At 65.3% G+C, this 15044-nt stretch overlaps 2 protein-coding genes across 6 annotated transcripts; one reads left to right on the top strand and one right to left on the bottom strand.

The window, feature by feature from the left end:
• Positions 1-1007: 1007 nt before the first annotated feature.
• Positions 1008-6228, top strand: RUNDC3A (RUN domain containing 3A). Of its 3 annotated transcripts, XM_053965053.1 has the most exons (11): positions 1008-1160; positions 2735-2850; positions 2991-3124; positions 3597-3682; positions 3821-3910; positions 3997-4077; positions 4189-4354; positions 4574-4731; positions 4910-5047; positions 5172-5278; positions 5503-6228. In XM_053965053.1, the coding sequence occupies exons 1-11, from the start codon at positions 1054-1056 to the stop codon at positions 5643-5645; spliced, it is 1326 nt and encodes a 441-aa protein (XP_053821028.1). In that variant the 5' UTR covers positions 1008-1053; the 3' UTR covers positions 5646-6228. The 3 variants fall into 3 exon arrangements, with proteins under 3 accessions (XP_053821028.1, XP_053821027.1, XP_053821026.1); XM_053965051.1 differs by lacking the exon at positions 1008-1160 and having other exon boundaries at positions 1967-2850; XM_053965052.1 differs by lacking the exons at positions 1008-1160; positions 5172-5278 and having other exon boundaries at positions 1966-2850.
• A 344-nt stretch (positions 6229-6572) lies between these two features.
• SLC25A39 (solute carrier family 25 member 39) lies at positions 6573-14495 on the bottom strand. 3 transcript variants are annotated; one of them, XM_053965067.1, is made up of 13 exons: positions 13660-14495; positions 13334-13585; positions 10373-10481; positions 10200-10259; positions 9611-9655; positions 8860-8969; positions 8668-8735; positions 8426-8550; positions 8099-8272; positions 7892-8001; positions 7686-7767; positions 7510-7590; positions 6573-7430 (listed from the first exon to the last, which is right to left on the bottom strand). In XM_053965067.1, the coding sequence occupies exons 3-13, from the start codon at positions 10467-10469 to the stop codon at positions 7312-7314; spliced, it is 1071 nt and encodes a 356-aa protein (XP_053821042.1). In that variant the 5' UTR covers positions 10470-10481; positions 13334-13585; positions 13660-14495; the 3' UTR covers positions 6573-7311. The 3 variants fall into 3 exon arrangements, with proteins under 3 accessions (XP_053821042.1, XP_053821044.1, XP_053821043.1); XM_053965069.1 differs by lacking the exons at positions 13334-13585; positions 13660-14495 and adding an exon at positions 12540-12646; XM_053965068.1 differs by lacking the exon at positions 9611-9655 and having other exon boundaries at positions 13334-14495.
• Positions 14496-15044: the final 549 nt, after the last annotated feature.

Here is a 15044-nt window from a genome sequence, read left to right as displayed (position 1 = left end):
CACAGTCCCGTCCCAGCCCCCGTACCTGGGGGCTCCCACAGGGTCCCCCCAGCAATGAGGTGGCCCCGGAGCTGTCCCCACTGTGCCAGACCAGCCTGGGGGCCCATCCAGGCTGGGGACTCAGCTGCACACTTTGGGGACCTGGTGGCACCCAGGGTGGGCGGAGGGGGGTGGTGCTGGGACTGGGTGTCCCGATAACGGCCCCCGGCCTTATCTGGGTGCTGCCGAGGGCTCCCCTCCCTGCACAGCCTTGGGGATTTTGGGGGTCCCTCCCCGCACTGTGCCCACCTGTCCCCCCCGATGGGTTCTGTCGGCTGAGGCCCCCTTGGCAGGGGCAGAGCGGGTGTGTGGTGCCCCGGTGGGCACAGGGAGGTGACACATGTCCCCACGGGGAATGTCTGCGTGCTGAGGGTGGCTCTGATTTATCTGGGGGCTGTGGAGGTTTATGTGGGTGCTGTGGGATTCACCAGGCTCCCCCCGCTCCCGATTTCTCTGTCACAACAACGGGGAAACTGAGGCACAGTGAAAGACAGGGTGAGGGGGGGCAGGGTTGCCCCTCAGCACAGTCAGCCCCCCGGTGAAGGGGGTCCCTCGCCCCCCGCAGACGCCGCGGGGGGTGTGGGGGGGTGATGCTCAGCCCCCCAAAAAGGGGATCGAGGCAGGGCAAGGCAGGGGGTGGTGATCTGAGCCTGGGGTGGGCAAAAGACCCCCCCCCACCAAAACCTCGGGGGCTGCCCCCTCCCCGCGGCTTTACCCACGGGGTCCCGCAGCAGTGGCACGTCACGTCGGGAGGGACAGGTGGGGACCCCCCGGGGGACCCCGGCCCTCCCCTCTTTCTTCTGCCCCCCCCCCCCCCATCCCCCGGAGAGAGATTTGGGGGGCCGGGGGCGGGGAGAGCATCCCTTTGGGGGGGGGGGGGGGGCGGCGCACGGCCCGTGGCGTGGGCATCGGCGGAGCAAAGCCTGCGCGGTGCGGGGGGCCGCGGCCGTGGGGTGGGGGGGTCCCCACGGGGGGAAGGGGCATCGCCCGTGGCCGTGGCGTCTGGGCCGCTGGATGGAAGCGAGCTGGGTGCCGGCTGCCATGGCTCTGGGGCTCTCCTCCAAGAAAGCTTCCTCCAGGAACATCGCCGTGGAGAGGAAAAACCTCATCACCGTCTGCAGGTGGGGGGGCAGCCCGGGGGGGGCGCCGCAAAATGGGGGTGAGGGGGGAGAGGAGCCGGGGGGGAGGGAGGGAGAAGCGACCACCGCCGGTGGGGATGGAGGAGATGGGGGGCGGGGAGGGGCCGTGGTGGGGAGGAGGGTGGGGGGGTTCATCCCTCCCTCCCCCCCCCGCCGCCCCTTCACCCTTTGGGGGGATTTGTTGTTGCTGCAGTCGCTTTTTGAGGGGGGAAATTCAGGTTTGGAGGGGGGAGGAGAAGGATGGGGATGCGGGAAAGGCGGGGGGGGGGGGCGCGGAGCTGCGGGGCCGCGGGGCTGCGGGCGGTGGGGCCGGGGCTGCGGGGGTTCCAGGGGGTTCCGGGGGGCTCCGGGGGGGCTGCGGGGATCTACAGGGGCTCGGGGGGGGGTCGCGAAGGGGGAGACGGGGGGCGGGGGACACAGTGACAACATGGAGGCGGCCGGTGCGTGGGTGTCGGGGGCCGCTGGGGGCGGCGGGGGGATGCAGGGGGGAGCGGAGGGTGAGGGGGGTGCTGGGGGTAGCGGGGTGCGGGGGGGGGGGCTGGGTTTGGGGACCCCCATGCGGGCGGGGGCCCAGGAAGTGACGTCAGGGCCCCGGAGCGGCGGGGATGGGGGGGATGAAGGATGGAGGATGAGCGTTGTCATGGAGACTCCCGGCTGGACCGGGATGGGGGAGCAGGAATGGGGTGCAGGGACGGGGTGCGGGGGGGCTGGTGGCTCCTGCCGGGGCTGCAGGGGTGGGGTGACACCCCCGGGGGCCTGGTGAGGGGCTGCTGGTGCTGACAGTGCTGGAGCCTGGCCCAGGGCTGGGGGGATGTGGGAGGTACCAGGGCCTGGGCAACCTGGCAGGGACCCCCAGGGCCTCACGTTGGGGTCTGGGGACCCCCAGGGCTCCTCAGCGTGGCACGGGGCACCTCCAGCCCCCACTGCCATGACATGGGGAACCAATGGATCTCCTTGCCATGGCATGAGGCATCTAAAGACCCCATTGCCACGACATGGAGACCCTCTGGATGTCCACCAGGATGCCTCCAGCCCTCACCGCTGCGCCGTGAGGCACCTCCAGACCTCAGTACCACGATGGGACACCCTCCACCTGCTGTCACGGGGGTCCCCCCAGGCAGCTGTGACCCCACAGACCCCACAGACGGGGCGGTGCCCCCCCAGGCAAACACCTGCCCCGTCCCGCCCTGCCCTGCCGGGCTCGGCGGGTCCGTGTCCGTGTCTTCGGCGTCGCTGTGCCCCGAGCACGAGCGGCCGGGCGGAAGGGGAAGCCATCACCGCCTGCGCACGGCCGGGAGGAAGGGGGCCTTTGTTCGCCCTTCCTGGCCACTTGCACAGCGGGGAGCAGCGGCCGCCCCTCAGGGCCCCTGGGGACGCGGGGACAAGGGGGTCACCGAGCCACAGCCCAGCCCGACGCCCTCTTCCCGCTGCCGGGAGCGGGAGCCAACAGCTGGAAAAGCGCTTTGCTCCGGTGCTAAAGGCTCACGTGTGGCAGGGCTGGAGGAGGGCGCCGGGTGCGCGTCCCCTCCCGGCCGTGACGCCCGTCCCCTTGCCAGGTTCTCGGTGAAAACCCTTCTGGAGAAGTACACGGCGGATCCCATCGACGACTCCTCCGAGGAGTTCGTGAACTTCGCTGCCATCCTCGAGCAGATCCTCAGCCACCGCTTCAAAGGTAATGGTGGCTCCCAGGACCGCCCCTGTCCCCATCCCCGTGTCCCGTGGCAGATGGGGATGCACAGGAAGCGTGTCCAGCTTTGGTGGAGGGGCTTTGCTGGCACAGCAGCCCCTGAGCCAGCCCGTCGGTGCCCGCAGGCCCTGTCAGCTGGTTCAGCTCTGATGGACAGCGTGGGTTTTGGGATTACATCCGCCTGGCCTGCAGCAAGGTCCCCAACAACTGCGTCAGCAGCATCGAGAACATGGAGAACATCAGCACCTCCAGGGCCAAGGTCAGGAAGGAACCAGTCCTGTCCCTGTCTCTGTCCCTGTCCCCATCCCCATCCCCATTTCTATGCCTGTCCCTGTTTCCATTCACTCCACCCTGACCCTGGTACATGGGCCCATTTACATTCCTGTCCCATCCCATCCCATCCCATCCCATCCCATCCCATCCCATCCCATCCCACCCCATCCCACCCCATCCCACTCCATTTACATATTTACATCCCCATCCCCATCCCCACCCCTCTGTGCCCCCTCCTTGCTCCCTCGCCCCTGCCCTCCTGCAGCTCCATCCCACACCACAGGGCCCCATGGGACACAACAGCAGCTGTGGGTCCCCACGGCACCGAAAAACGGGCTGAAAGCCACTCCTGTGTGGGGACCTCCAGCTGCTGCCCGGAGTGCTGGGGGTGGGTGGGAATGTGGGGACCCCCCGAGGCAGCCCCCATCCTCAGGAGTGCCCGGGGCGCTGCCTCGCAGGGCCGGGCCTGGATCCGTGTGGCGCTGATGGAGAAGAGAATGTCCGAGTACATCTCCACGGCCCTGCGGGACACTCGGACCACCAGGTGAGCAGCGCCCGGCCCTGCCGGCCATGGCCACACCTGGACCAGGGTGTGTGGGTGTGCTGGGATGGGTTTTGGGGGTGCCAGGGTGGGTTTTGGGGTGCTGGGGGGGGGCACATCCAGCCACGTGTTTCCCCACAGGCGGTTTTACGATGACGGGGCCATCATGCTGCGGGAGGAGTCCACGGTGCTCACGGGGATGCTCATCGGGCTCAGCGCCATCGACTTCAGGTAGGGACAGGTGACACAGTGGGACACAGGCCCCGACTGACAACCTCAGGGCTCCCTGACTTTCTTCTCCTGCTGCCTCTGCTCAGCTTCTGCCTGAAGGGAGAGGTGATGGACGGTAAAACGCCCGTGGTCATTGACTACACGCCCTACCTGAAGTTCACACAGAGGTAGGAGCTGGGGTGCCCTTCGGGGTGGGGATCCCCCCCGTCTCTCCCCCAGCACCACGATGGGGCTCCCTGAACCCCTGACAGCCCCTGCTGAGCCCCCACACCCCCCAGCTATGACTACCTGAGTGAGGAGGAGGAGCGGGGCAGTGTGGAGAGCAGCACAAGCGAGGACAGCTCACCTGAACACCCCTACCTGCCCCTGGTCACCGACGAGGACAGCTGGTACAACAAGTGGCGCAAGATGGAGCAGAAATTCCGCATTGTTTACGCCCAAAAGGTACCAGGAGACAGGCTGGGCCTGTCGGGGTATCAACTTCCCCAGGATGCTCCAGCCTGGAGCATCTCTGCCTCTGCATCCCCGCTCCCACAGCCCAGTGGTACCCTCAGCCCTTCATCCTGCTGCTGCGGTGACCCAGCCCGCTCACTGTCACTCTGGACAGCCCTGGGGACATTGGGTAGGTGGCAGGGGCGCACCACTGACGGTGGCCTCACACAGGGGTACCTGGAGGAGCTGGTGCGGCTGCGGGAGTCGCAGCTGAAGGACCTGGAGGCGGAGAACAAGCGGCTGAAGCTCCGGCTGGAGGAGGTGATGGTGCAGAACCAGCTGGAGAAGAGGGAGCTGGAGGGCGTCATCCTGGAGCTGCAGGAGCAGCTGTGAGTGGGGACCCACTGCCACTGCCAGGGGGCTCGGGGGGCTGGGGGTCCCTGGAGCCAGGCTGCCCCACAGGCCCTGGGTGTCCCCAGTGTCCCACATGTCCCGTGGGCCGTGTCACCTGGCAGCTCCCCAGCACTGGTGGCTGTGCCAGGTGCTGAGCACCTGCCTTTGTTGCAGGACGGGGCTGATCCCCTGCGAGAACCCACAGCTGGCCCAGCTCTCCAAGGAGATGGTGACACCCCTGGTCAACCAGTGGCCCTCCCTGGGAACCCTCAATGGCAACGAGAGCGGCTCGGACAGCAAACTCTACAGAAGGCAAGCTCACCGTGGGGGCAGAGACCTGCCGAAGCACCCTGCCTTACCCCGGGGGGGACACGAGGTGTGGGAGGGGCAGAAGGGCTGTGCCAGCCCCAGGGGGCTCAGAGCTGTCCCTCTGCAGGCACAGCTTCGTGAGCACCGACCAGCTCTCGGCCGAGAACAGCCTCAGCTCCGACTCCCAGCGCCTGGGCGAGGGCAAGCGCGAAGGGGAGCCCTGGGGGCCCTTGGGTAAGACCCCCCCACCCACCATAGGGTGCCCCCGGGGCTCAGCACGTCTCCCCACATGCACCCAGGTGTCAGGACCCACCAGCAGCCCCCTCCTCATGGTTGGAATGCTGCCCCAGCAGTGCAGGGAAGCCAGGTCGCCCCCGGAGAGGTGGTCCCTGTCCCCCCGGGGTGGCAGGGCTGGGACACGAGGCCGAGCCCCCTGTGACGCCCCTCTCTGCCCGCAGGGAAGGACCCCACGCCCTCCATGCTGGGGCTCTGCGGCTCCCTGGCCTCCCTGCCCAGCTGCAAGTCCCTGGCCAGCCTCAAGTCCAACGAGTGCCTGGTGAGCGACAGCACGGAAGCCAGCCCGACCCGCAGCCCCAGCTGAGACCCCCGGCCCCCGCGCCGCCCCCCGGCCCAGTGTGATGGCACAGGACTGACTGAGCTCGGGCCCCCTCGCCACCCCGGGACCAACGAGGGACTCGCCGATCCCACCGGGGAGGCTGGGGACAGACATCCCCCTCCCCATCTTGAGACCCCACCCCGGCTGCGCCTCGGCCCCCCCCAGCCTGGACCCCGGCTGGAGACACGGACCTGTTGGGATGGGGGGTGCAGGACTGGGGGAATGAACTGTGCCACGGTGGGGGGGACACGGGGAGTGACAGCTGCTGGGGAGCAAGGGGGGGTTGGGGCCAGGCCCCTTCCCGGGGTGAGGGTCTGGCGTGGCCCCGCTGTCCGTCCTGCTCAGCCCTTGGTGCCCTCCCGGGCTGTGCCTGCCTGGTGTCCCCCAGCTCCCCTGCACTGGGGAGGGGCTGCCTGTCCCCCCTTGCAGCAGTATCCCCACAACAGGGGGAGGACTCTTCCTCCCTCTTCCTCCCCTGGGTTTTGGGTTGTTTTGGGTGATTTTGGTTTTTATTTCAGCCCCATCTGCCTTGTTGAAGCAAAAGGAATCAATAAACGCAGCAAGCAGAGCTGGCCTGTCACCCACCTCCCCAGCAGGGAACAGACCCCTCGTGGCCCCCTGCCACAAGGTCCTGCCCCAGGCAAGGATGCTGGGGCACTCAGTGAGCCTCCTCCAGCCCCTCTGGGCAGGGAGAGCTCCTTTGGGCCACAGCAGGTAACCAAGGCTGTGCCAGCCCCGTGCCCATCAGCAGCAGGGGCTGCCGGGGGGAGGATGGTGGCCCTGGGGTCCCCTAACCCCCAGTGAATGCCCAGCAGGGACCCTGTGGGTGACAGGACTGTGCCCACACAACAGGGCCATCACCCCACGGGTGTCTCTACAGCCCCCCCAGCACACAGAGAGAAATCCTTCCACTAAGAGACAATTATTTTATTTAAGAAATTAGGAGAAATTCCCTCCATGAGTCCCGGGGTAACGGGGGCAGTGCCCGCAGAGCTGGGGCAGGCCCCTGCAGTGAAAGGATGGGGCAGGGGTGCCACAGTGGCCCCCCAGAGCAGCAGTGAGGTCTGACCCCACACAGGGTCTGTCCAACGCAGGGTCTGACGGGGATGGTGACATCCCGAGTGGGAGGAGAGGTCCAGAGGCGGGGAGAGGGTCCTGACGTGTCCCCATGCCATGCAGAGCCAGCAAGGCGAGGCTGTGTGTGAGTGATGGTCGGGGGGCAGATCCCCAGACAGAGCAGGGCTGGGGGGCCCAGGCAGGCAGAGAAGCCCCCGAGGTCTGGAGTTTGGTCCTTGCCAGAGCCCCAGCTCCATCTCCTGCCAGGCCAAGTCTCCTGGGACACCCCATCCTTGCGAGAGTGTCCATGAATCCAACAGCAGCATCTGTCCAGCCCCAAGGGATGGGTGCGGGGGGCTCCGTATCCCCCCCAGTGTCACAGCAGCAGGCACAGATGTCCCCCAGAGTGGCTGGGACAGGGAGTGGGGCCAGGCTGGCCCTGGCTCCGTGTGCGGGCAGCGGGAGGCAGAGCAGGAACGAAGGCACTTGGGCTCTGTACAGCCGAGTGCGGATCGCCGCTCCTGGGACACCTGGCAGGAGCAGGGCTGGCACTGTCCCCTGGGCACGGCCACATCCAGCCCTGCCCCAGGCCCGCTCACAATCCCCGCAGCTGCTGCTCCTGGTTCAGCTTCTGGAAGAAGCTCTTGCCAAATTCATAGGTGCTGATCATGATGGCGCAGGCAGGTGCCACCTTGATGACGCGGGGCAGGAACCCTGCAAGGACAGCGCCGTGAGCCCTGGGGTGACACCAGGGCACCCGGAACCCCAGCACGGGGCCGGGGCACATCCTCACCTGCAAACAGCCCCCGCGTGCCAGACTCGGCGCGGATCCGCTGCATGAGCAGCCAGGTGGAGGAAGGCTTGGAGGCTGTGACTGTGGGGAGAGAAGGGAGCAGGTGAGGGTTGGGGGACACCCGTGGGGAGTCCTGGTTGCCCCCCCAGGCACCTGCCTGGAGCCTGGCCCCTCACCTGGGTGCACCTCACTGTCTCCCAGCTCGATCTGCCGCTGGGTTTTGACCACGTCGAAGGGCAGCGTCAGCACCGCGGCCACCTGTGGGGTTGACACTGGATGGTGAGCCAGGACGTGGGGTTCCTGCCCAGTGCCAGCTCTGTTGCCACCTCCCAGCACCATCCCAGCCCCACTCCTCCCTCCCTCCCCGGTGTCCCAAACTCACCGTGCCAGAGATGGCCCCGGATGTGAAGCTGACCATGAACGTGGCCCCGTCCAGCCAGGCCTGCCTGCAGAGCCACGTCCTCACCAGCTCGTAGTTAAACCAGTACAGAGCTGGGGGAGAGGAGACACCAGTGCTACCCACTGGGCACCCCCCCACCAGCACAGGGCTGCCCTGGGCCCCCCATCTCCCCGTGCCCCCCAGGCATACCCGAGAAGGGGACGTCCCGCAGCACGGTGGGTCCCCAGCCTCTCCAGAGGGACAGCCAGCCGTCCTGGGCCACTGCTGACTGGATGCAGACGCGCAGCTCGCGGTAGCTGAGCTGCTGGGACTGCATCTTGGTGCGGATCAGCTCCAGGGGGCTGATGACTGTCACAGCACCCACTGCGACAGAAGGGACACAGAAGGGAATGAGCCCTGTCCGCTCCAGCGGCCGTCCCAGAGCCATCAGCGCCACGCCAGGAGAGCCAGGCACTGGCACTGAGACCTGCCACGCTCTGCTGCCAGGGGGGGACCCCAGAGAGGAGGGGTACTCACGCCTGGCGAGGGCCCCAGCCAGCAAGGGGATGTAGTGGTTCCAGCTCCCCATCCGGGCGTGCAGGTAGTCCCGGAGCTGGTCATAGGTGGTGAAGTAAATGACGGTGGCTGGCACGGCCATGACCCTGCGAGGAGAAGAAGGGCAGTGAGGGGCACATGCCCTCCCTGGGGGCTGGCAGGGGGCTTGGGACCTAAGTCTGTTTGCCTGGGTAGGTGGTAGCAGCCAGAATCCCCAAACTCACAGGGTGGGGGGCAAGCCGCTCCACAGAGATCTGATGCCCTCATAGCGTGTGATCTTCACAAAGGCATCCTGGGGAGAGAGCGGAGCACCAGGGACAGGAGTCACAGGTGGGAGAAGGACAAGCAATCCCCCAGAAAACACCCTGACACCCATCTGGGGTGGGGAGGCCCCTGCCCACGCCTGGAGCTCCTACCAGCGTGCCGGTGAAGTGGCCGGGGGCCTTGTACCAGGCGGTGCAGCCGTTGCCGTTCTGGCAGACGTACAGGTGGTCCATGAGCCCGTTGCAGTAGAGGAAACACTTCCCTGGGGCAGGAAACAACGGCACGGCCATTACACAGGAGACCCTTCCCCTCTGCCCCATGCCCAGAGCTGATCCCAAAGCTGTCACATCTTCCAGGAAGGAGCCAAACCCTCTGTGCTTGAGCCCAGTGTGCACCAGTCCAAGACCAAGGCCAGGAGAGGAACAACCCTCCAGGGTCTGATCATGGCCAGAACCAGGGCACGGGGACACCCAGCTCCATGGCAGGGATGGGGATGCAGCAGGACCCACTGCCAGCAACGGCAGAGGGTTTATGCCTCACTTGATCTTGGCTCTGCTGCCCTGGCACAGTGGGGACATCAGCACTGGCCCCTCCACTGTGTTCTCAAGCCAGGCACAAGGGACACTGGGCAGTGGAAATCCAGGGGGACTTTGATGTGGCGACAGGACAGAGTGACAAGACAGGGGGATCACAGACAGCCAGACCTGCTGCACAACAGATCCCCACAGATCTGGCACAGCCAGCCCCGAAGCAGGGGTGCAGGGACAGCCTGGGCTGGGGACAATGTCAGCAGGGATGTCCCCACAGCCAGAGGAGCCCAAGCCACCGCCAGTGGAGAAGCAAACCAGGATGAAGGCTTGGGAAAGTGAAGCCACTGGCAGCAGGAGCCCCTGGCGTACTCACATGTGGCCGGCTGAGCGCCCCAGGGCACTGACTGCGCTGCCAACACTGAAACACACAATGGGGACACACTGAGCAACCACACAGGGGACGTGCCACCACACAGGGCTGGGGTGCTACAGCTCCCAGCTGGGCAGGGGGAGAGCTCTATGGGTGACTGCATGCCCCCACAGCCACTTCCCAAGCAGTTCCTACTGTCACCAAACCAGTCCCTTGGGGCCAGCCCCAGCCCACTGACCCCACAGGAAGGGGCAGAGCCCAAGGGCAGCAGCACGGAGACTGGAACAAAGGCAGTGGGGGAGCAGCCAGCAGCTGCAGCAAGCTGAGCCTCTGGAGGGCTGGGGGCTGCCAGGCACAGCGCTGACCCCCTCGGCACCAGGCTGCCAGGAGGGGGAAGGACAGAGCCAAGCAGGAGCCCAGCTCCCCCGGCAGGGCCCCCGGGCCCGTGAGGATGAGGGGCCCATGGTAACCTGCCACCTCGCGATGGCCCCGCGCTCCAGAGCAGAGACATCCCTGCCACCAGCTCTGCCAGCTGAGACACCCCCCTGGTGGGACTGGCTGCAGCCCCCCGCCCTGCCCTGAGTGGGGTTACCTTTGGAGAAGGGGGTCCTCTGGGCCTGCAGCCGGATCTTCACCACGTCCAGCGGCGTCACTAAAAAGACACCATCCCTTAGCCCTGACAACCCCCCCTGCCAGCCCCTCACCCCGGCGCCCACCCTTAGCCCTGACACCCCCCGTGCCAGCCCCCCACCCTGCCATGCTCACCGAAGAGGGAGGTGAGGATGGCACCTGTCCCTGAGGCCAGCATCTGCTGCAGCGGCGTGATGCCCCCGCCGGGGCTCGGTGGCATCTTCTCAGCCATGGCACTGTCCCCCTGCAACGCACGGCAGGGGATGCTCGAGGCTGGGGGGGTCCCTGTCCAGGGATAAGGTCCCCTGGGAGCCCCCCCAGCATCCCCAGGCCAGCAGCGTGAGCACAGGTGTCGCACGCCCGCGGTGCTATCGCTGCGGCACACGGCAGGCGAGGGCCCCCCATAATCTGGGTGTCCTGGGGGGTGACAGGACTGGCTCCCAGGGCTGGCCCAGCCCTGATAACGCCCCCTGGCCCCACACTGGCAGGAGGCCCAGCCTGGCTGGAGAGGTGGAGACAGTCCAGCCTTCCATGTCCTTGGGGAAGGAGGACTGCCCCCTCCCTGCACTCGGGAAATTAAGGAAAGGAAGTTACAAAGTCTAAAGACCGACCACACTGTGACAGCCACCCCCCAGCTCTGGCTGGGATGGCAGCAGAGCCCAGTGCAGCCATGGCAGGACACCAGGGAAGGGGAGATCCCCCTCGTGAGTTTGCAACAAGAACCCCAAGAAGGGTTTAGGCATCTGAAACCTCCTGCCTGATCCCGCTGAGGCTTGGCAAGGCTGCAGCCTCCAGGGCTGGTGTGCTGCCCTCGGGAAGCAGGGGATATCACACCCTTCCCAGGCAGAAGGATGTGGAGAAATGACCCTCAGCACATTCAGCACCAGCTGCTCCCTCTCGCTGCAGCCTGGGCATGATTATCATGCTGGGACAGGGCCCTAGCAGGAGAGCTTCCAGGCTTTGGGAACCTGCAGGGTTCTTTAAAGCCTGGGAATGCAGCAAAAAACCTTCACCATCTGACTCATCAATTTGCAAGGTCAGAGAAGTCATAAATCTCTCCTTTACGGGCTCTGGAATTGTTGGGTGACCAAGGCTGCAAGTTGGGACAGGCCTATCCTGAAGCCACACGTGCCAGCCCCACAGGGAGCTGGGTCTGTCCTGAACCCACACCCTCCAGTGCCCCAGGATCTGGGTGCTCTTTGGGCACAGGCCCCTGGCGTGCCCATCACGGCGTGGCACGTGCCCCACAGACCCCAGAGCCATTGCAAAACCGTGCCACAGGCAGGGCGCTGCCTCCGGATCCTGCCCGTGACCCAGCCCTCCTGCTCAGCCTGACGCAAGCCAGGGGAAATCTCTTGCTCCCAGCTCTGCCCCACCTGATAAACTCACTCCTAACGCGTGCCGTGCCCCAGCACAGCCCCTCTGCTGGGGGCTGGGGCAGCGGGGCACCTCCGGGGCTTCCTGTTCGTATCCGGGCTCCCCTCTCAGCTGGGAGCTGCTCCTTTTTCCATGCAGGATAAAATATGTCCCTAAACCCAGAGCCCCGCTCCGCCCGGAGTGTCAGTGGGGCTGGCTATGGTGACGATGGGGACAACAAGGGGGAAAGCAAATACGGCTTAAGGTGATCGATGCAAACCCTTCCCAGGGATGGGGCCCGCGGGAAGCTCAAGGGGCTCTTGCCCGGCTGGAAGGGCCCAGCTGGCCGCAGCCCCGAGCCAGAGGGAAATCCTGCCGGCCGATCCCCGCCTCTCCCTTGACCCCGGGCTGCTCCAGCCGCGGGGAGGTGAGCACCCCTTCCACCCCGGGGCGCCCGGACAGCGCCGGGCTCCCCTCCTGCTGGGCACAGAGCGTTCTGCCCAGGAGCGGGGGACAGCGCTGCTGTGTCCCCAGGACAGCCTGGCCCTCTGCCCCGGAGAACCCCCGTGCTGGAGCCCCAACCCCTACGCGGTTTCTGCCCCCCTACCTGGATCCTGCAGCCCCCCTGAGGGGTTTGCCCCCCCCCCCCCCCCAGTCAGAGCTCGGAGCCCCCAGCCCAGGGCTGGGCCCCCTCCACCGTATGGGGTATGCAGCCCCCTCCCCTGGCCCTACACCTCTCAGGATCTGCAGCCCCGGCAGTCTCGGGGCGCGCCCCCCTCCTCGGGAGGCGAGCCCGGGGGTCCCTGCGGCCGCCTCCACGCCCTCCGCAGCCGCACGACCCCCGACACCGGGGGAAACTGAGGCAGCGGTCACGCGCGCCGGACCGCGAGGGAGATGACGTGGGGGACGGGGTGCCGGGGGGGAAGTGCCGGGGGTTCCGCCCCACCTGCTCATTCCAGCCAGGCTTGGCGCGTCCCTCCGGGACCGGGAGGCGGCTCCGCGCCGGCGGCGCCTTTAAGGAGCCCCATGGGCGCCCCTCGCCCTCCGCCGCGCTTCCGCCCGCCCCGCCCCGCGCACGCGCGCTGCGCCCCGCGCGCCCCTGCGCCCCCTGCCGGCCCGGGGGGGCGCGGCGCCCTGAAACACCTGGGACACAGAAACACCTGGGATAGAGAAACATCTGGAAAACAGAAACACCTGGGATAGGGAAACATCTGGGATAGAAACAGAAACATCTGGGATAGGGAAACATCTGGGATAGAAACAGAAACATCTGGGATAGAGGAACATCTGGGATAGAGGAACATCTGGGATAGAAACAGAAACACCTGGGATAGAGAAACACCTAGGATAGAGAAACATCTGGGATACAGGAACATTTGGGATAGGGGAAACACCTGGGATAGAGAAACATCTGGGACACAGAAACAGCTAGGATAGAGAAACATCTGGGATAGAGGAACATCTGGGCTAGAGAAACATCTGGAAAACAGAAACATCTGGGATAGGGAAACACCTGGGATAGAGAAACATCTGGAAAACAGAAACATCTGGAAAACAGAAATAGCTGGGACACAGAAAGACCTGGGACACAGAAACAACTGGGATAGAGAAACACCTGGGATAGAGAAACATCTGGAATACAGACATACCTGGGACACCGACACCCCGTACACAGACACCCGGAACACAAACACCCTGTACACACCCGGCACACACCTTGTGCGTGCCTTGCACACTCACCGTGCTGGAGAAGGACGTGCCCTGCACGCTCACGGTGCCGGCAGAGGGGTTCACCTTGCACACTCACGCTCCTCGCTGGCAGGCTGTGCCTTGCACACGCGCCGTGCTGAAGCCCTGGGGCTCTCACCCTCCCCATCCTGAGCCCACCGGGGTTGCACACTCTGGTGTGGCTCGCACACTCGTCATGCCAGGGTCAGCGGCAGGCTGGGACACGGGCACAGTGCCATGCCAGGCCCTGTGCCACTCTGCTGCCTGCAGAGGAACAAAGCCTCACAGTTCCCAAAGCACTGCGAGCACCCAGCACTTCCCCGTCCCCTGCCACGCACCCTGCAGCTCCGAGCAGGGGGGCGAGTGCCCTGCTGCTTCCACCTGGGCCTGTGAGAGCTGGGATTAATGCCCGATGGGTTTGGGGGGGCTGGAATGCCATCTCTGCTCAGTGCAGACCCTCAAGTGCAGTCATTCCATGTGTTGGAAGCACTGTGTTCCCTATGGAGAACCCCGAGTCCTTCTGGGTGAGGTGGTGATCTCCCTGAGGGGCTCTTATTTCTGCTTGTATTTAAATTTGGGTATTTTCTCAGGAGGAGTTTCTTCACTGAAAGGGTGATTAGACATTGGCAGTATCTGCTCAGGGAGGTGGTGGAGTCCCCATCCCTGGAGGTGTCCAAGGAATGACTCTACATGGCACTCAGTGCTCTGGACAGGTTGACAAGGTGGGGATCGGTCACAGGTTGGACTCGATGATCTGGGAGGTCTTTTCCAACCTCAGCCATCCCGGGAAGGTGCGCTCAAGCTCGTCCGTGCGCGGGTGGGAGGGAGCGGAGCCTTTCTGGTGCCCCTCGCTGTAATCTGGGCTGATGACAGCAGATGGCTCCCGAAGCCCCTCCGAAACCCGCACGGACCCCCGGCACCGCGGGCTGTGGCCCGGCCCCGACAGCCCCCGCAGGCAGCAGAACTGGGGGTGCACGGCTGGGATGAGACGGCAGCTCCAGCTTCAGCGTCCTTCAGGAAAATTCCGCAGGCCAGAGTTCCTGGTGTTTGCGTGACAACATCACTGCAGGACCTGCTGTGGTGCTGCATGATGCAATCCCTGCCTCAGAGCCGGCTGAACTCTTGCCGACAAACTCGAGGATAAATCCCGCGCTGGTGCCCGCAGCCCTCTTTGCTCCCCGGTGAGTGCCATCCTGTGGGAAGGACGGAGTACTCAAGGACAGGTGATGTGCAGGTGCCACAGCAGCCTCTGCCTGTTGAACAGGAGCAGTTCGGGGCTCAGTTTGCAGTCCCGGGGGTGTTTGGAATGCAGCCTGTTTCACCCACAGACATGTTCCCTGTCCCTTTGCAGAGCTGGCAGAGCTCTGGTGGCTGCTGTCCTCCAGGAATAAAATCTCTCCTGGCTCCTGGCATCTCTGAGAATTGTCAGTGAAGGGGGAAGCTAGTGCCGGAACTGCCCTTCCATGACACCAGCTCCAAGGGAATCTTGGCTTTAAGTGATGTGAGCCCAGGAGCCCGGTAATTCCCACAAGGTCCCCTAAGTGAACACATCCTGTGCCTCCCCGATGAGTCAGCTCTGCATCTTAGAGACACGGGCTTTAAAAGATCTGAAAGCCTCTTGCAGATGGTAATTTAGAAATGGAAAAATGATTAATTAAAAATATATCTGTCCTTAGGGGTATTGGGTCTTGTATCTTCTGGTTTAGGTGTTGGGCTTTGCGTG

This window comes from Vidua chalybeata, chromosome 26 (genome assembly GCF_026979565.1).
Source record: "Vidua chalybeata isolate OUT-0048 chromosome 26, bVidCha1 merged haplotype, whole genome shotgun sequence".
NCBI classification, from domain to species: Eukaryota; Metazoa; Chordata; class Aves; order Passeriformes; family Viduidae; genus Vidua; species Vidua chalybeata.
The sequence above is the reverse complement of the archived record's forward strand: the minus strand, read 5'-3'. Positions and strand labels throughout refer to the sequence as shown.

Coding starts and splice junctions, on each gene's coding strand:
- RUNDC3A (XM_053965051.1), top strand. CDS start 2,112: ATGGGGAACCAATGGATCTCCTTGCCATGGCATGAGGCATCTAAAGAC. Junction 3,911..3,996: donor CTCAGCGCCATCGACTTCAG/GTAGGGACAGGT, acceptor GCCTCTGCTCAG/CTTCTGCCTGAAGGGAGAGG. Junction 5,279..5,502: donor GGAGCCCTGGGGGCCCTTGG/GTAAGACCCCCC, acceptor CTCTGCCCGCAG/GGAAGGACCCCACGCCCTCC.
- SLC25A39 (XM_053965067.1), bottom strand. CDS start 10,469: ATGGCTGAGAAGATGCCACCGAGCCCCGGCGGGGGCATCACGCCGCTG. Junction 10,260..10,372: donor CATCCTCACCTCCCTCTTCG/GTGAGCATGGCA, acceptor GTGTCTTTTTAG/TGACGCCGCTGGACGTGGTG. Junction 8,002..8,098: donor GCGGGACGTCCCCTTCTCGG/GTATGCCTGGGG, acceptor CCTCTCCCCCAG/CTCTGTACTGGTTTAACTAC.